At 38.8% G+C, this 20112-nt stretch overlaps 1 protein-coding gene across 6 annotated transcripts in view; it reads left to right on the top strand.

Annotated features, from left to right (window-relative positions):
* The window catches only part of SOCS6 (suppressor of cytokine signaling 6), a 34143-nt gene extending 16273 nt beyond the window's left edge, over positions 1-17870 (top strand). For all 6 annotated transcript variants that reach the window (XM_036823092.1, XM_036823097.1, XM_036823095.1 and 3 more), the window contains one exon: positions 12213-17870. In XM_036823092.1, coding sequence (XP_036678987.1) covers positions 12342-13949 — 1608 coding nt within the window. In that variant the 5' untranslated portion in view covers positions 12213-12341 and the 3' untranslated portion in view covers positions 13950-17870. The remainder of the gene's footprint in view (positions 1-12212) is intronic.
* Positions 17871-20112: the final 2242 nt, after the last annotated feature.

A 20112-nucleotide genomic window follows, 5' to 3' on the forward strand; every position in this document is an offset into this window, starting at 1 on the left:
AATTTTTAAGGTTGATATATACAGTTTATGTACAGTGAACCTCACCCTTTATAGTGTACAGTCTGTTGAGTTCATACAAATGCATTCCGTCATGTAACCACCATCACAATCTCATCGTAGAACACTTCCCATCATGCCCAAATTCCTTTAATTTCTTTGTGTTGAATGAGTTGAGAATCTTCTAGGGTGTTGATTGGCCACTTGAATTCATTTTCTCCCTCTCTTGCTTGCCTGATTTCTCTCTTACTTGTTTTCTTGACTTCTTTTCTTCCATCGTTCTTTTTGTGTGAACTGTTCCTTTGTGTATTTTGCCCGTTTCCTTATAGGATTGTGTGCCTTTCTCTTACTGATTTCTAAGAGCATGGTCTATGTGACAGAAGTTAATCCTTGGTCATATGTGTTGGCAGTTTTCCTCCAGTTTGTTTTTTGGCTTTATTTATGCCACTTTTTGGCTATCCAGAAATGTATACATTTTGCATTGTTACATTTGTCGATCTTTTTCTTTATGGAGTCAAGGTTTTATGTTGTGCATAGAAAGTCTTTCTTGCAGTGCAGGTTTTTTAAGAGTTTCCTTCAACTTTCATTTATTTATTTATTTTGTTTACATATTTGATCCTTCTGGAATTTATTTTTACATAAGAAATAAAGTCAGAGTCTTGCTTTCCCCACCACTCCCAAATGGTTTTCCAACCTACTCTCATCGTTTCTTTAATAACCCACCTTTCCTCCGGTAGTTCAACCTGTCTTCTTAGTTACAGAGCCTTTCCTATGTGTCTGGTCTGTTTCTTGACTGCTAGTCTTTTTCCCTCCAGGTTTAAGCACTCACAGTGTGTTCTGACATCCAGTGAAGCTCATCCTCCTTCATTTGTCCTTTAGGATTTTCCTGACTCTTTTCATTGCTTATATGTCAGAGTTAACTTCAATATCATTTTGTCAGGTTTCTTGCAAAGACATCGTTGATGTTTTCATGGGATCTTGAATTAACATTTTGACAGAATTGAATTGTTTTATTGAAGAACAAGATAAGTCTTTCTATATATTTAGATCTCTTATGATCCTCTGAGGAGTTTTAGAGTTTTTCATGAAGTTTTGGACATTTAAAAAATTAATTTCATCTTTTTAAAAACTGTTATAAGTAGAATCTAGTCTTTTATTATATTTTCTTACCAGCTTTTAAAATATATAGAATTACTAGTGATTTTTTACATATACATTTTGTAAGCAGTTACTTAACTGAGTTTTCTTCTTTCCCCCCTCATAGTTTCTCAGCTGCATCTGTTGTATTTCCAGATATTCATTCAATCATGTCACTTGTAAATAATGACAATTTGTCTCCTCCTTTCCAATATTTATACTTATTTCTTACTCTTGTCTAATTAATTGGATAATATGTTAAAAATAATGCTAATTAATAGTATTGATAATTGGCATCCTTGTTGCTGGCTTTCAGCATTTCTTCATTATTCATTATGGCTCATAGTTTTGTTATATGTATCGTGTTAAATGTCCATCTATTTCTACTAATAAATTTGCAAATATACAGCCATGCTAGCCACCCTGGGATGTGCCTTATCTAGTTGAACTGTTTCCCCCCACTACTCTGAATGATTGCTGATGTTTAAGATCTCTGTTTCGGTATTCATAAGTGAGATTGGTGTTTTGGTGTTTTAGAATTTGTTGTCTTTGTCTAGTTGCGGTATCAATGTTCTTTTGACTTCAAAAATAAATTTGGGAGCCTTTTTTTTTTCCTCGCTGTGCCCTGAAGTAGTTTAGTGAGTATTGGACATATATCTTTAGTGACTTGTCACTTTTTCTCCCCAAGGGAAGAGAGGGCCATGGTAGTTCTTGGATAACTTTCTCAGGTTCTTTGACAACTGTTAGCCTCTTTTGGATTCCTACCTCTTCTGATACAAATTTTGGTAATATATATTTGCCGTAAAATTATCCATTTCATCTGAGTTTCAGGTTAATTTTCATAGCATTTCAAAGTACTCGTACATATTTTGATTTCTCATAGATCCATAGTTATTGCTCTTTCCATTTCTAATTTTGTGTAAATACATTTTCCCTTTTTTCTTGATTATGACAGCCAGTTGTTGTTAGCTTATGCCTTTTTTCATTCTTTTCTATTAGAGGATTTTTTTCCCAAAATAATTAGGATTGGTATTTATCAGTTAATGGAAAAACTGCACTGAAACATACATTCATGTACTTTTAAACATTTTATTTTAAATTAAAAGAAGTAAATATGCACTCTCATTCATTTCCAAGTGTAGGGCCAATGTCTTTTCTTTAAATAATCAGTGACTAAAAACTCTGTCAGTTTGAATTATGTCATCTCTAGCCTTCCATAATGCATCATCTATGATTTCCAGTTTGGCATTTCTGTTAAGTAAAATTATAATCACACTTGCAAAGCAACCTTCATACAAAGGCTGAGATATTTTTTGAAGTAACGTTTTCATAGTCCTTTAGAGTGGTTTTGCTTACACCTAATTCCACAGAAAATTTTTTTAGCCATCTGCATTTATTTAGTGTTTACAAATCGATTAACTTTTTTTTGTAGAAAGAACTTTAAAAAAAAAAAGACTCTAAGTTCAGAAAAGTTTAGATGAGCATCAGCAATGCCCAGGAACTATTTCAGTTACTGGGGTCTAACAAGTGACCAAGTGATAGTGTTCCTGATCTCAAATAGGATACAAGTAGATATAATTCAGCTGATAGAATAAGAAAATCACAGGAATGCTGAAGAAGAGGAGAATCGGAAAGAGGTGGCTAATAGAAATTTTACGATGTTTTGAAACTTTATGAGGCAGTTGGTTTTAGTGTGTTGTTTTTATGTAACATATGATTGGATTTTAAAAACCAGATCTGAAAGTCTTTTTCTTTTTATAGTTGGGTGTATCCCATTCATATTTATTGGCATAACAAACATTGGGACCTAAATTCCATCTCCTGTTATATTGGCCATTGACCTTATTTTCTTTTTTTATATGGTCTGTTTCTTTCCCTCATTTCTGCTTCTCCCTTTATAGAAAGGCTTTAGTATCTCTTTTTTATTTTTCCTTTTTTATAAAGGGAATGGCAGGTAGTGACCTGACAGATTCAGGAGCAGTGGAGTAGAATCCAAGGAGCTGACCTGGAAGGGCATGAGCCATGTCACGCTCAGAAACTGACTGGAAATTGAAATGCAGAGATGGTTACAACAGTGAACCTCCTATCTTGCTGACTTTTAATGTGGATGCTTTGCTTACATTAAAAGTCTTTCTCTTTGTTCTTTTAAACTGTCTTCACAGATAGTTTAAGCTATCAGTTCTCAAAGTATGGTTTGTGGATCCCCTTTCATAATAATGCTAAAACATTATTTGCCTTTTTCACCGTATTGCCATTTTTGCCAAGGGTGCAAAAGCAATGTGAATAAAATTGATGGTGCCTTACCACGAACAAGGCAATGGCACTAACTGTGTAATAGTATTAAACTTTCATAGGAGTCATATGTTCTTCACCTCCAAGCACTTGAGGTAAGAAGAAAATTCCAGTTACATTTAAGAATGTCATTGATGAAGCTATAAAAATTATTAATTTTATTACATTTTGACCTTGAGTACACACCTTTTCAAAATCCTTATGATGAAATGGAAGTGCGTAGGAAGCACTTGTACCACATACTAATGAAGGTGTCTTGAGTGAAGCCTTGTGCCATTGTTTGAGTTACTTACTGAACTAGCTGCTCTTTCATGACACGCCACTTTTACCTAAAAGAACAATTGACAGACAAACTACGGTTAATCAATTTGAGTGTTTAGTCGATATTTTCTCATAAATGGTCAAAGTAAAGCCTTTCTCTTCACTGACAATATCGTTGCCCACGTTAAATTCAAGCAAAAATTAGAACTGTGGAAAACTTCTGTCTACCACTGTTTGCTTAACTGCTTCCCAGTACTTACAGACTTTTCTGATGAGGCCAGTGGTGATATTAAATGTAATTTTCTGATACTGTATAATGAAATAACTAATACATGATGTTAAAAAATCATGCATGCATAAAAGATTCATTCAAAATGTCACCAAGACCAATGGATTTAAATGTAGTAGAGTAAAAAAATTCTTGATATGGCTGTAGATTTCTTAGCACTACTAACTTTTAAGAAACTAGCACTTGATTTTGTTCTAGTATCACAAGAAGACTATCCACAGTTATATGAAAAGGTTATTAAATAAAATATCCTCCCCTTTCCAGTTCTATATCTGTAGGAGGTTGGATTTTCTTCTTACACTTTAACTGAAACAACATATTGTAACAGATTGAATGCAAACACAGACGAGTGCAGTTGTCTTGTCAGACAGAGAAAAGATTTACAATAACGTAAAACAGTACTACTTCTCTCACTGAATTTTTATTGTTTGGGAAAATGTATTTATTTTTCTTGAGAAGTTATTTATGTTAACATGTAGTGAGTAAATTGTCATTTAAAAATGAATTAATAAATGTTTTTATTAAATTTCTAATTTCTAATAGGGATTAAATGTAATAGAGTAAAAAAATTCTTGATATGGTTTCAGATTTCCCAGGGCAACTAACTTTTTTTTTTTTGCTGTGTTGGGTCTTTGTTGCTGCGCGTGGGCTTTCTCTAGTTGCTGCCAAGGCGACTACTCTTCGTTGTGGTGTGCGGGCTTCTCATTGAGGTGGCTTCTCTTGTGGAGCACGGGCTCTAGGTGCGCGGGCTTCAGTAGTTGTGGCTCAGGCTCTAGGGCGCAGGCTCAGTAGTTGCGGCGCACGGGCTTAGTTGCTCCGTAACATGTGGGATCTTCCCGGACCAGAGCTCGAACCCATGTCCTCTGCATTGGCAGGCGGATTCTTAACCACTGCGCTACCAGGGAAGCCCAGGGCAACTAACTTTTAAGAAACGATTTCAGTAGATATAACCCACAAAGACAGAGCTTTTTGTGGTCTTCAATAATTTTTAAAAGGACAAAAAGGTCCTGAGACAGGAAAGTTTGGGAACCGCTGACTTAAGCACTAGCATGACCAACAGGGCAGCTTGTTACAGGGGAAACGTGAGCTTTGGTGTCAGAAGCCAGGATCAAATTCTGGATCTGCTAGTTTTCCTAGTGGCAAATTATTTAACTTATTTGGGCAAGTTCTAATCTCTCTGAGACTCAGTTTCCTCACTTGTAAAATGGCAATAATAACGCTATTTTGTTTGTTGAAGGTTAGGTAGTTGTTTTGATGTTGTCCTTTAAGTTTTTTCATTAGGTGTTACAATGGCAAGCATGACTACCTCCAATCATTCCTTAAAAAAGAGATTGTGAAATTATTTGAAGATATTTTCTTCTGCCAGTATGGATAAAGTATTCATGTCTAAAACTTCCCCTTGAACCTTTATACACATTTTCAAGTGTATGTGTAAACTTAAAATTTTACAATTAGAAAAGCAGTGAAACTAATTCAGAACATTTACTTTGGCATGATGAGACAGATGGTAATCCTATAAAAAGATGGCATATATTTTTAGAAGTGCAAACAGAAAAACAGATACTCTTAAAAATTCCAGAGTAATCTTTGCCTAGAAAATGAAGGGAAGAGATAAAAGACCATATGGCCTACTAGAACTTTTTGTAGTTTCTAATGTTTAGGATTGAATTTTGTTTATTGAATGTTATATTAAGTTGCATATGGGTTGGTAGTTGAAAAAGGAATAATTATCAAGTAGATAATTACCAACTACTTTTACTGTGGTTATCAGTCTTGTTTTCTATGAAATGGATGTGATAGTGGGAAGCAGAACCATTTGAACCGCAGATCTACTAAGGGTAATTTAAATGTAATACTTACCACATCAAAGGCAGTTACCGATTCTGCTCTTGAGGCAATTATATACATCAGCATCAAGTTGCCTGTCATTGTGGACCCGTGTTCTCATTCATTTTACTTTGTTGTTTATTCAGCAAATATTTATTGAGTGCCTTCTTTCAGCCAGATACAAGCTAGGTGCTGCGATAATATGCTGGGAAAAAAATGGACATAGTCTCTGCTTTTGTGTCAGTCATAGTCTGATGGGGTGATAGGCATTAATCAAATAATCATACAAACAGATGTAAGCATACATCCTGGATAAAAATCATAGGCCAGAGAGGTATGCAGTACTCTGAGATCATGTAATTGGGGGATTTCACCTAATCAGGAAGAGTAAGGTATGTTCCCTGAGGAACTGACAGATGAGCTGACATGTGAAGGAATTAGTCAAAGAGGAGAATGGAAAAAAACAAAACAAAAACATGGTTCAAATCAAAGGAGCAGTATGTTAAAAAGTTGTGTGTTGAGTGAAAATATGGTGAATATGAATGGAGCAGAAATCAACCAAAATAGCCAGATTGTGTAGAACTTTATTGACCATGTTAAGGAGTTTTGTAACTTTTTCCTAAACGATGGTAAATTATTGCTTGAGGTGGGGAGTGAGGAAGATGGAGATGGGCAGGGTATCTGTTCACCATACCTGATTAGGTTTGCATGTCTAAAATTTATTGACTCATAGTTACTGAGCACTTCCTGTGCCCGTGCTATGGTCCTGGATGCTTGGGACACATCAGTGAGTAAGGCAGAGTTAATATCCCTACTTTTGTGAAGCTTATGTTCTTTAAAGAGGGGGGAGAGTGATGGAGAACCTACTAAGACAGTTCTGTTGTCTGCCAGGGAAAATGAACGAGCATGGTAAGAGGGTTTGTGTTGCAGCCTAAAATGGCACGATCAGGGCAGGTCTCATTGAGAAAGTGACAGTCGTGAAGACTTGAAAGAAGTGGCGGGGGAGGAGTTGGTTGGGTAATGTTTGCAGCCAGCACCCAGGCCCTAAATGGCAGCATGTTTGTAGTATCCTTAGAGCATCAGGAGGCGAGTGGAGAGGGCAAGGGAAGAGTGGTATAGGAATGGGAGTGTCACATCATGTGCGGCCTTACAGCCCACTGTAAAGACTTCTGTTTTTCACTGGGTAAGATGGAAAGCTCTTTCGGGTTTTACTCTCCCTGCAGTTTGGCAGTTGGATTCGAGGAAGACCAGAGTGTATGTGGGCAGGAGATTAGGCTGTTGCCTTCTTATAGGCTGCCTGGATCCTGCAGTGTGTTCTTTCTTATTCAGGCCTCCTTTCCACTTCATGTTCTGAATCTTTCTTCGTCTTCTGAACCTACTTTTCAGAACTTACCTAGTTATGAATCCCTAAAGCTCGGGCACGTGCTGCAGATGTTTTCCACGCAACCTCGGGATGAGTCTGTATGTGTTCCTAGCTGCATTAACTGTGTCTACACACCTACACACACACCTACACACACCCACACCTACACACCCACACACACCTACACACACCCCTACACACCCCTACACCCACACCTGCACACACACACCTACACACACCTACACACACACACATGCGCACACACCCCCTACACACACCCCTACACACCTACACACACCCCTACACACACTCCTACACACACCCCTACACACACCCCTACACACACCTACACCCCTACCCACACCCACACCTACACACACACACACACACACACACACATTTCTAATGACTGGTATATCCATAACTGGTGGACCCTGAAGGGTTTGCAACTACAACTATTTCCTACCAGAATTGAAATTGAATGTAATTCACTAAAATTAAATCACAAAATTGGGGCATTATGAAGAATTGCTTGCAAATGGAAACTAGCTATGAATAAAACCTTTATATGCAGTTGACTCATGTTTGAGTCTCTCCAGTGCTTTATGTTGAACTTGAACTCTCCCCACCCATCCATTGTTAGAAAAATTTAAGAGACATGTGGCCTGTTAGGGAAACTTGGATAGTCCTCCCCTTCATCTCCAAATGGCTCCAAATGATTAACATCTTACATTTTATTCAGAAACTGTTCATCTGTTTTTCAGATGAGGCAGTTTGAGACCCCTGGGTTCTTTGTGGGCTTTTTTGGTTTGTTTTGTCAGCAAAGTTACACTCCTGATGGGTTTGTGTCTGTGTTGGAGAGGATGATGTGTGGTCTCAAAACTGGGAAGTGCATATATAAACTAGACCATGTTCATATTTGAAACCTTTTAGTTCTTCTCATTGCACTTCGAACCAGACCCAGGTACCTTGCTGTGCCTGTCTTGTGCCCACTCTTCCTTCACGCCTTGGACTTCGGGCACACTGGGCTTCTCAGTTTTGCATCTGTAGTTTCCCACCTCAGGGCCTTTGCACATGCTCTTCCCTCAATCTAGAAAGTTGTTCACTCAGCCTTCCTTTGCATGACTGGCTCCTTCTCATCATTCCAGCCTTAGCCTAAATATTTGGCTGTCAGAGAGGCCTTGGATACGTGTCTTACGTGTTTATGGAGCCTAAAGTAGGAACCCTCGTGTTCTCTGATAGCCTCCCTTTCCTTCATGGTATCTGTCACAGTTACCAACGATCGTGTCCTCCTTGCTTTACTTGGTTTGTGTCTGCACTGCCCAGGCAGCCTCTCCCAGGAAATGGTGAGCACCGGGACCTTAGGGCCACTGGCTCTGTTACCACTAAGGTGCATTCTTCCCACTTACGGAGTTTTCTCTGAAGACAGAAGACCTTTTTTGTAGGTCAGGACTCCTTTGAGGGTGTGAGGAAAGTGACAGGTAGAGAAAGGAACATAGCCAGAGTATTGGTCTGTGAGTTCAGGGGTTGGCAGAACCACTAAGACCCACTCGTGGATTTTACCCACACCCTAGCATGCAGCAGGTTAGGGTGCAGCTAGGAAGCAAAATCAGGAATCACTATACCCTCCCCTGTGTCTCTGTGTACAGTCTAGTCTGACTTAGAGCTTTTAATCGTTGGTCATGTTCATAGTTGACTGCTTAAAGATTCTCTATCAGATTGTGTCTGTCCAGTCTCTTCCTATCGTTTTTTTTTTCTTTTTTTGAATTTTATTTGATTTTTTATACAGCAGGTTCTTATTAGTTATCTATTTTATACACATTGGTATTCCTGTCGTTTTCTTTCAACCATCTTGGAGCTCACAGATTTCATCTCTTAGTTTTGAATCACACATCTTAACTCCTTTTGGATCCAGTAGAGTATCTTACAAATGGGAGGGGGAAAGGGCAGTAGAGGACTTTATGAAAAGCAGCTTACAAGCAGAAAGGACAGTCTGTAGCACCTACTGTAATATTCTGAGACTGAGGACAACCTTATGTTTCTTTTGGATCCTGATGACAGCATAGTACTTATATAGGTAATGCCATTGTTATGCTACTTTTCACCCAGCCTCAACTTGTGAGATCAAAGATACTTTTTATTTTTAGATGTACTTATACAACTTCATGGTACTAAGTATCGGGGGGGGGGGTTATTATTTAGTATATTTACTTCCTTCTCTTTACTAGTATTTATTTGGTGGAATTTTTTCAGTAGTTTTTACATGCCTGAACACATACCATGTGAAGTATGGGAGTAGGTACCCGTTACCCGTATGGTAGAGCTTGCTAACAGACAGACACATGTTTTTCTGTGTGGCTTTTTTTACGTGGGATTGCCAATCCTTGATCATTTGTAATAATGACTTTTGATTCTCATAGGAGATAGAGTGCTTTATTTTTTTATTTTTTATTTTTTTATTAGATCTGTATTGGAGCATAATTGCTTCACAATACTGTGTTAGTTTCTGTTGCACAACAAAGCGAATCAGCCACATGGAGTGCTTTATTTTGATAAGAGGAGATTTAGCCAGTTTTGCACAGTGTGGATTTTTCTATCCATTTACTTGACAGCTGAGGAATATTTATTTGGTATCAAAGAGTTTAAGCAGTGTATATTAAGTATCTAATGATAGTTCCTGGTTAGGAATATAAAAAATGAATAAGACATGGTCTCTATTTTTTAGTACTACAATCTGGTTGGAGAGATAAGACATGAATAGAATACAAGCAGTTCTAAGTCACTGTGTGACATACTATTAAAGAGGTACAGGTTGAGTATTTGGAGTCCAGAAAAGGGAGGAAACTCCTTTCTGGCTGGGTGATCAGAGTATATTTAAGGAAGAAGTATATTTTTTTAAGGAATTCCCTGAAAGGTGGATTAGGAAAGAAGAAGAGAACATTTATCAGGAGGAGGAATATAGCATAAACGAGGCACAGCGGTAGAAAAACAAAAGACTTCATAATTAAGATTGAAACTGAACTAACTTTTTTTTTCTTTTCTTTTTTTATTGAAGTACAGCTGATTTACGATGCATTAATTTCTGCTGCACAGCAAAGTGATTCAGTTATACATATATACATTCTTTAATATTTTTTTCCATTATGGTTTACCATAGGATATTAAATATAGATCCCTATGCTATATAGCAGGACCTTGTTGTTTATCCATTCTGTATATAATGGTTTGCATCCGCTAATCCCAACCTCCCACTCGATCCCTCCCCCAGCTCTCTCCCCCTTGGCAACCACAAGTCTGTTCTCTGTGTTCATGAGTCTGTTTCTGTTTTGTAGATAGGTTCATTTGTGTCATATTTTATATTCCACGTATAAGTGATATCATATGGTATTTGTCTTTCTCTTTATGACTTTACTTAGTATGATAATCTCAAGTTGCATCCATGTTGCTGTAAATGACATTACTTCGTGCTTTTTTATGGCTGAGTACTATTCCATTGTATCTATGTACCACATCTTTTTTATCCATTCATCTGTTGATGGACATTTAGGTTGCTTCCATGTCTTGGCTATTGTGAATAGTGCTGCTATGAACATAAGGGTGCATGTGTCTTTTTGAATTAGAGTTTTGTCTGGATATGTGCCCAGGAGTGGGATTACTGGGTCATATGTAATTCTATTTTTAGTTTTTTGAGGAGGACCCTCCATACTGTTCTCCACAGTGGCTGCACCAACTTACATTCCCACCAGCAGTGCAGGAGGGTTTCCCTTTTCTCCACACCCTCTCCAGCATTTTTTATTTGTAGACTTTTTAGTGTTGGCCGTTGTGACACATGTGAGGTGGTACCTCAATGTAGTTTTGATTTGCACTTCTCTAATAATTAGAAATCTTAATTAACATTTTATATCATTCCTAGAAAGTCAGCTGGGCCTGACCCTCTACGTCGAGCTTTAAACAGATTTACATGCTTGGATTTGGGAGGCGGTGGGGTGATGCTCCAGACAGACCAGATACAAGCCATTTTGGATACTGATCCATTGATCTCGTTTATCGAGAATTTGCTGATTTTCGCTTATTATTGTAAACGTTGCTTCCTTTGCAACGTCCCTGTTGTTGCGGCAAAGCATGTTTGTTTTGTCTGGTTTTCACGGCCTTTGGTTTTATGGATATTGGTAGTTAAGTTTTCTTAATATCTGTGTGAACTGATGCCCAGTTTTTTGGTGGACAAAATTGGGTTCATTGCTAGCGAGCCAGAAAATTATCACTTAACACAGGGAGGCTTTTATTAGTCTTCAGGTCACCAATTTCTACCTGTTAAGACAAATAAATGCAGTTTCTACTACCATGATGAATTGTACTTATCTAGTTGTTAGGAGTGTTCCCTGCAGGTGAAAGTGTTGAAGCTGCAAGTACCCCTCTCGGGGGGCTCTCGGCTGTGCAGGGTACTGGCAACACGAAGGTGGATGGGCCCTGTTCTCGCTGAACTCATGGCTATAGAGGGACATTTCTAGGCTTTTCCTAGATAACTCATCACAGATTATGGAACTCCTTTAATTCATTTTTACAGATGTTTAAATATTTAAAAATACGTATAGTTTGTTGTAGAATCGATTAGGCTTGCTGTGGACGTGGGGCCTTCTTTGTTGAGTGCTGGCCGTTTGCAGGCTGGTGGCTGGAGAGGCCGGGGACGGTGTGGATCAGTGTGCAGAGGATGAGTGGCTCTGTTAGAGCGGTGTTAGGAGGTAAGGAACACGAACCATAATTAGGGTAAAGTCAAAGTAAGGTGCAGAAAGGAAAGAGGTAGAGTCGGGTTTGCTCTTTAAGCATTATCAAATATCTGTCGAGTGCTGATTATGTAGTAGGCAGTGATGCATTGTGCTATGTGAAATGGAAAAAAATATCTGTCTTAATGGAGCTTACCTTCTTATAAACATACGCAGGCATCCTTGTTCAGAAGCTAAAGGATTAAAAGTGACTAAGATAAAACTTTCTGTGGAAATATTTTTTAATGTGACCTTTTAACATTTTTTATTTTTTGCATTTTTTTAGAAAATGACTCCAAAGGGTAAATGAAGCGGGAAAAATACATAGATGCAGCATCGCGTGCAGCCTCTCCAGATGTTCGAGGATAATATTCCAGAGAGAAGTTGATTCCCTTGGATTAGGTAACTAGTCAGAATGAAGAAGATTAGTCTTAAAACCTTCCGGAAGTCTTTCAACTTGAATAAAAGTAAAGAAGAAGCGGATTTTATGGTTGTACAACAACCATCACTAGCCAGTGACTTTGGAAAAGAGGATTCCTTATTTGGTAGCTGCTATGGGAAGGATATAGCCAGCTGTGATCTCAACAGTGAAGATGAAAAAGGCGGGAAGAGTAGATCAAAAAGTGAAAGCCTAATGGGTACGTTGAAAAGACGGCTCTCTGCGAAACAGAAGCCGAAGGGCAAGGGCGGCGCGCCCTCCGGGGGCTCCGCGGACGAGGACACCTTCTCCTCCTCCTCGGCCCCCATCGTCTTCAAGGATGTGAGGGCGCAGAGGCCCATGAGGTCCACCTCCCTGCGCAGCCACCACTACAGCCCCACGCCGTGGCCCCTGCGCCCCACCACGTCGGAGGAGACGTGCATCAAGATGGAGGTGAGGGTCAAGGCCCTGGTCCACTCGCCCGGCCCGGGCCCGGCCCTGAACGGCGTGCGCAAGGACTTCCACGACCTCCAGGCCGACACCGCGTGCCAAGAACAGACGAACTCGCTCAAGAGTTCCGAGTCTCAGGATGGGGACCTGCATCTCCACCTGGAAGAACATGTGCCTGTCGTTATCGGACTCGTGCCTCAGGACTACATTCAGTACACTGTGCCTTTGGAGGAGGGGATGTACCCTCTGGAAGGACCGCGCGGCTATTGTCTGGACGGCTCCTCCCCCATGGAGGTCTCCGCGGTCCCTCCTCCAGGGGGAGGGGGCTCCTTCCCCGAAGACGAGAATCAGGTAGACCCGGACCTCGTGGTGGCCCCAGAGATCTTCGTGGACCAGTCGGTGAACGGCTTGCTGATCGGCACCACGGGAGTCGTGCTGCAGAGCCCGAGGGCGAGTCCCGACGACGCCCCGCCACTCTCACCGTTGCTACCTCCCCTGCAGACGAATCAGATCCAAAGGAACTTCGGCGGGCTCGCCGGCTCGGACGCCCACGTGGCCGAAAGTATGCGCTGTCACTTGAATTTCGATCCTAACTCTGCCCCCGGGGTTGCCAGAGTTTATGACTCGGTGCAGAGTAGTGGTCCCATGGTCGTGACAAGCCTTACAGAGGAGCTGAAGAAACTGGCGAAACAGGGATGGTACTGGGGCCCCATCACTCGCTGGGAGGCAGAAGGGAAGCTGGCCAATGTGCCGGATGGTTCTTTCCTTGTTCGGGACAGTTCTGACGACCGTTACCTTTTAAGCTTGAGCTTTCGCTCGCATGGCAAGACCCTTCACACTAGAATCGAACATTCAAATGGTCGGTTTAGCTTTTATGAACAGCCGGACGTGGAAGGACACACGTCTATCGTGGACCTGATCGAGCACTCGGTCAGGGACTCCGAGAACGGGGCCTTCTGTTACTCCAGGTCTCGCCTGCCGGGCTCGGCCACCTACCCCGTCAGGCTGACCAACCCGGTGTCGCGCTTCATGCAGGTGCGCTCCCTGCAGTACCTGTGCCGGTTCGTCATCCGCCAGTACACCAGGATAGACCTGATTCAGAAGCTGCCGCTGCCAAACAAAATGAAGGACTATTTGCAGGAGAAGCACTACTGAGAGGCTGTGAGAACCCTGCGTCTTGCACTTGGGGAGGAAGAAAAAGAGATTGAAATACCGTTTACAGACTTTCCATTGCTATCAAAATCTTTTGCTGCCATACTGTTTCAGTTTTATGTGTAAAAGAGTAACCAGTTCGTTTAGGGGTGGGGAAGTGTCCGCAAGGTGTCTTGGGTTTATTTTGGTTCTTTAAAAAGGGAAGTCTTGAGGTTTTAGAAGAGTGAGCTATCTTCCATCAGTGTGCAGAATAATCACAATGTGAATTATCAGATTCTCCTTACCCACCCCGCCCCCAGTCCTTTGCTGCTATCCACTGTGATTTTTATGCATTAAAAGCACATTTCATGTGTATTCAATCCTAAGTAAAGTTAAATGAAACTTATAGAATGAACATTGTTATGTCTCTTTCAATGGCCCGTTTTCAAAGATAGTGTGGAGTAAACATAGCCGTGTGATAAATCACAGCATTCACACCTACACTGAAAATGATTTTTAATTTCATACTTTAGAAAGATTTATTTAGAATTATGAACTGACATAATCTTGGGTAATGGAACAGAGATCTGCTACATATCTTTTACAACATTCATTTCTAAATTATTTTTAAGGTTGTGCTGTTATTTTGGTTGTGAGAAGTTGGACTTTTCTGTTGCCTTCATTTTCATCTTGTGGTTTGTCTGTTTTAATAAATGGCCTTACAGAATTGTAAAGAAATGTATACCACCAATTTAGAAATTGTTGCCTTTTCTGTCATTAAACTCTGGTACAAATTGGCGTAACATATAAAGACCTAATGGAACTAGAACTATTAAAGAAATACTAGATGATCATAGTTTCCGGTGTTAAGCAGTTTTTTTGTTATCTATACTTTCCTTTGGTAAAATGTTTTATCTGTGATTTCTTTAGCTTAGTCAACATTTTCTTGGGTGAACTTGATGTAGAAATGATTTTCAAAAATGGACTAGATCCTCTTGCAACATAAAGTTTATATAAAGTTTTAAATTGATTTGAATAGAAAGAAAACATTGTTTTAAAGTTGGGTTTATATTTTTCTTTTATGCAGTCACTATTAAGATGTGTTAGATTTGACCCTTCCTTCCCCCCACCAAAAAAACAAAGACAAAAAAACAAAAAAACCCCGTGACTTTAGTTGAAAAATTGTGGAGATTGTGGAGCACCATGTAAGAAAAATATTAAAACCGAATCAGGTGTATGGAAGTGTTTGCCTACCATATATACTGCCCTTTAAAAATAGGCTTTCTATTTGTTTCTTTTTAAGTCCTAAGTAAATTGACCTCATTCGTTTTTTCATCTCTTTTGAGTCAGTCCTTTGGGCAGGGGTGCAGTTTGTCACCTCCAATACTTTTTAATTATTTTGAAATGCAGTGTTTATTTACTGCATGATTCTTTAGTATTTCGGAGTTGCTCCATCCAGAAGACGTTTCTAGCTACCTAACTTTAAAGGAAATGTTTCCCTCTCAGATGAAACATGTAATTTAAGACATTTCTTCCTTTGTCCCTCGGTTTTCCTATCTCTTACCCCCATTTAAAAACAGGAGTAAAGGTCCTAGGTCAAATTTAATAGCGTTGTCATTCAGACATAAGCAGTATCCCCATTTTTTTTTTCTCTATTTGTTTTTTAGAGTCAACTGAGAATTACCAAGAAAAGGCACAATGCCATAATATGTTATGATATCTTGACTTAAAGGGGAAAAGGTACTTAATTTTGGTGGAATGTTTGATTGTACCTTGTTACAAAGACTCCTCTTTCATTTTCTGATATGTTTTCACCTAATAAGATGGAATATGGAGTATACTGTAATAATATAATTTAAGTGTTCATTGTAAGCTATTTGGATTAAGAACTATTACAGAGTTGTAAACTTGTTATCAAATTAATGCAAGACATTTAAACTATTTTTTTGCAAAACTATTTATTTTTAAACAATTTAAAATATATCTAGGGTGAGTTAAAAGTCCCTGTGCATCTATATTAGATGGCAGGTATTGTCACAGAGTCACTGTGTATTAATAATAAATGTTGAGGTGGCTTCTCCATGTTTCTAGAAGCATTTACATGTACTCTTTGTGAGATCATGGTGCACAGAGGTCTTTGGACTGCCCTGAACCCCGTCTTAATGTGGGCATAGCCTGTTCCCCACGCCTTCCTCATGATACCATGTGTTTAAGATCTAGCCATTTGGTTTCAAGTTAAGATCATTCTGATTTCCATATAAATGGTTTTAAAATTGTATTTTGTGTTTTTATGGAGGGCAAGTCTTGATACTGTTCTAATTCAGAAAGCCAATCTTTAATGTGCTTTTTTATGTTCATATTATAAAACACTTTTAAGTAAAATGCCCTATTCTAATCCAATTTCAAATTGCTAGGGTCTGATAGTGTATCAGTAAAAATATTTGCCAAGAAGTTATTTACAAACAGAGAAAGGAGCGTTGCAATATTTTCTGCTTTTGTTTAAAGAGAACCATTTGGCATATAGGCAGTACAACATAATGTGAAAGACTGGCTTTGTAGGGTAGTAAAACAATCTGGTTAAAATTGGAAAGGGGAAAAAGAGAAATCTTCATCCTGTAGTTTTGTCTAGGTAGCAGCATTTGGGTTTCTGGATTCTGTTGAATGGTAGCTTAGATGACATGGGCACTACCTGTAAGTGATTTCTTAAATATGTGTTTCTGAAAATCTGAGCTCAAGGCAAGAAAAAGAAAACAAGAAAGCTGTATCTTTCTGCCATAATAAATTAATCAGAGTTGCTTTTTATCAAATATCTCATCACAGAAACACGATGGAGGCCAGAAGCTATTTCCAGTGTTACTAGGACACTATTATGCAATTTTACAAATAATAAGAAAGCATAGAAAGTACTTGGAAAAGTCTCTTTCTCTTTCTAAGGAAAACTGTTCTCTGGTGCAATAATGTGAAAAATTTGGAAGGTCAAAAAATATCACAGGAAACGATCATAGAACTAAAAATAGTTTTTAAGGAAACCAGCTACACAGGGCAACCATCTTGCTGTTAAAGAAAATCATGTGCCAAAAGGCTAAATCACTGGCATATAGGAAATAAAACCCAAGTATATACACACGATAATTTCTGAGCCAGTATTACTGAAACAGGATAAAAGTTACTGAAATCTTAAGTAGGTTATATGCAGTGTCTGCTAGCGCTACCAGTCTGAATATCTTTCTTCACAATGCTTTCAGAAATGCCAGTTTTGATCATTGTACATTTCACATTGTATATGAGAGATACTTGCTTTATGAATGATTCAAAGTAATCTATTTTAAATCATCATGGCTTTTCATCGAATGCGAAGTCTTAATTTGAAAATGAAATCATACTACCAGCAATAGATGGTTTTGTTGAAAACTCTAATAAGGAACAGTCGCCAGTTCCGTAAATAACTTTAAAATTCTAAAATAAAGTATTGGTACGCTAGTAATCACAAATTCGGTTTCTTTTAATAGTTTTTTAATCCTGTAAAGATTTTTTATAAACACATCCTTTTTTATTAATCAGTTATAACATGGCGAATGTGTAGCTGCCGTTTCTGAAAAGTGATCCAAACTCTACATCCAGAGATGATGAAAAATTCTTATAGAATTTTGTAATAAGTATACATGTTGGGTTAAAGAAAATTTATAGTCGTTGGAGTGCCATGGAATTAATACTTGCAATCCAGATTGCTGTAGTTTACACTTTTCTGTATGTTTCGAATCAGGTGTGTACCATTTGTACTGAGAACACCACAGAATGAATTATCCAAAGTCCATTGATTTTAATACGTGTTTTGGTTTGTAAACAAATTAGAGTAATTTCTTGCACATTTTTGGAAATTAATCGTATAAAGAATTTATGTATCTGCTTCTAGATACAGTGTGTAAATAAAAATTTCGTTCACAAGGTCTGCCTTGCAGTCTATTTAATAACCAGATGCAGAGTTGGATTTTAATTAGTATAGGGTTAACTAGATAATTTCTGGATGTCCCATAAACTGGGCAGATACTGGAGGGTAGGTACCAACAAATTTTAGTAAAACAGCAAAAGTGAAATGGTGACATAGGAGACATCAAACAAATTAGGAATCAGCCGACGTTGCTGATATCCTAGAGCCTTCAATACAAAGGCTGGAGTGAGTTAGCAGAACATTTGCAAAGCAAAGACTAATTAAAATTAACACAGTAATAAAACCTCACTAAAAGAATGTTAGACCGAATGGTAAAATGTTTGGATTGTGACATTTAAAAAAATATGTCCCTTATTAGTTAATGGTATTTCATAGAAATAGGACCAGGTTATCAAAATAGTGCTTTGTGTAGAAGTCATTTAGAAATCCCTTCATAGGCAAGAATGATTTCTCATAGCCGCTGAATTTCATTATATGCTTTTAAAGTTCTTAAACACCACATTGGGTTAAATGTTCTTGCGCGTTTTGTTGTTCTATTTTTTTTTTTTTACATTTTTTTATTTTATGATTTTTGGCTGTGTTGGGTCTTCGTTTCTGTTCTATTACTTTTTAACAAGTCTTCTATCATAGCTGATACAAAGATAAATTTTTAAATCACCTTGTTCAGAATGTATCACAAATTTTGACTCTCATAGATTCCAAATAACGTCACGTTCTAACCACATTTTCCAGAACTGGTATCAATTGACAGCATTGATTCTAATGTCAGACTTGGCTGATGGTGGTGCTAATGAAATATGAAATTAAGGAAAGAGAATGGTCAGGCCTCAAGAACTATGTAGAAGTATAGACTTCACAAACTTAGATCCTAGCCAAATAAACAGATTCTTACTCATTCAACAAGAGAGCAAGACTTGCTGTCCAGTGTGAGATAACTTACTGAGAACATTGGGTCCACCTCAGAGTGTCGTAATTGATTATCATGCTGACCATAGTCAATTCTTGGACTCCCTGCCACCTCACCTTTACATTCTTTTTTTTTTTTAACCTCACAGATCTTACTTACTCTTTTACTAGACCTTCAACTTTCTGAATCAAAAATATTTTAACCTTTATTTCACTTGAATTTAGTCCTTATTGCCTGCTATTTTAACCTCCAGTTTAGTTTCCTTTTTTTCTTTCAACTCTTTAGCTTCATTTAAACTTCATTATTTTTTTAAAAATTTCCTTTAATTCTTTTAGCTTATTCGTATTCCAGTCTCCAGTTTTAAGGGCTTCCCAACCTTCTGAAACGTCTTTTTAAAAAAATCGACTAGTGTTCTTCCTGCTCTTTTTGCATGACTTGTCTTGCGAATGGATGTTTCTGCCTCAGCTTCTTTGTTCCCAGCATCCCCGTCCCCCTTCCCCAAGCCTCCTTCCCAGAGTCCAGGGCCTCCTGTTAACACCAGGGCCTGACGCTGACAAAGAACCCAGTAGGAGTGGGTGTCTGCATTAAGCATCCATTTCTGAGCACAGCTGAATTTTGTAGCCAGACTCCTGGAGTTTTGTTTTAAATTGCATTTTCCCTACTTAATACCAGGCAGCCTCACCACCTCTTCCAGAAGGGTCCTCTTGGGAAAGGCTCCTTCAGACTGTAAAAGCCAAGGAGAAGCTGGCCAGAGCTGGGATTATTTTTACAGGGTTTATGAACAGGGCCGGTTGCCTTTGCCTAGAGGTCATTTTGGGCCATCAAATTCTGTCCTTGGTAACTTGCTTGCAAATAAAGGGTTCGTCTTAAGTTGAAAAGAAGACTCTTCTTGATCATGAGCCATGGATTTCCCCACACCAAGGAAGTTTTAGGAAGCACAGATTCTTTTAGGAAGCTAGCTTTTTCTGGTCTCTCACTTTGTTCTGTAAGTCTAATAGACACTAGCTTTTGATAACACCAGCCTAGGTCACAAGTGAAGTTGTATAATGTTCTCTTAAATATATGGAATTCCATCCTAGAATCCCGTTAAAGAGAACCTCCCTTCCTTTGTGTAAATAATCTGACCTCTGGCGCCGTTCCGCCCCAGCAGAGATCAGTGTCTCTGGTCCTCTCCACTGAGAACTGTCACTCTGAAGCCACCTGTTCACCTAATGCCGTTGTCACAGCCCACTTCTCCTCACTGTGGTCCTTGACACACTGTTCTCTTGTGGCTGGCAACTGGCGAGCGCCATTTGGCCCTAAGTATTACCAGCCTAACAGTGACTATTCGG

This window comes from Balaenoptera musculus, chromosome 14, assembly GCF_009873245.2.
Source record: "Balaenoptera musculus isolate JJ_BM4_2016_0621 chromosome 14, mBalMus1.pri.v3, whole genome shotgun sequence".
Taxonomy (NCBI): domain Eukaryota; kingdom Metazoa; phylum Chordata; class Mammalia; order Artiodactyla; family Balaenopteridae; genus Balaenoptera; species Balaenoptera musculus.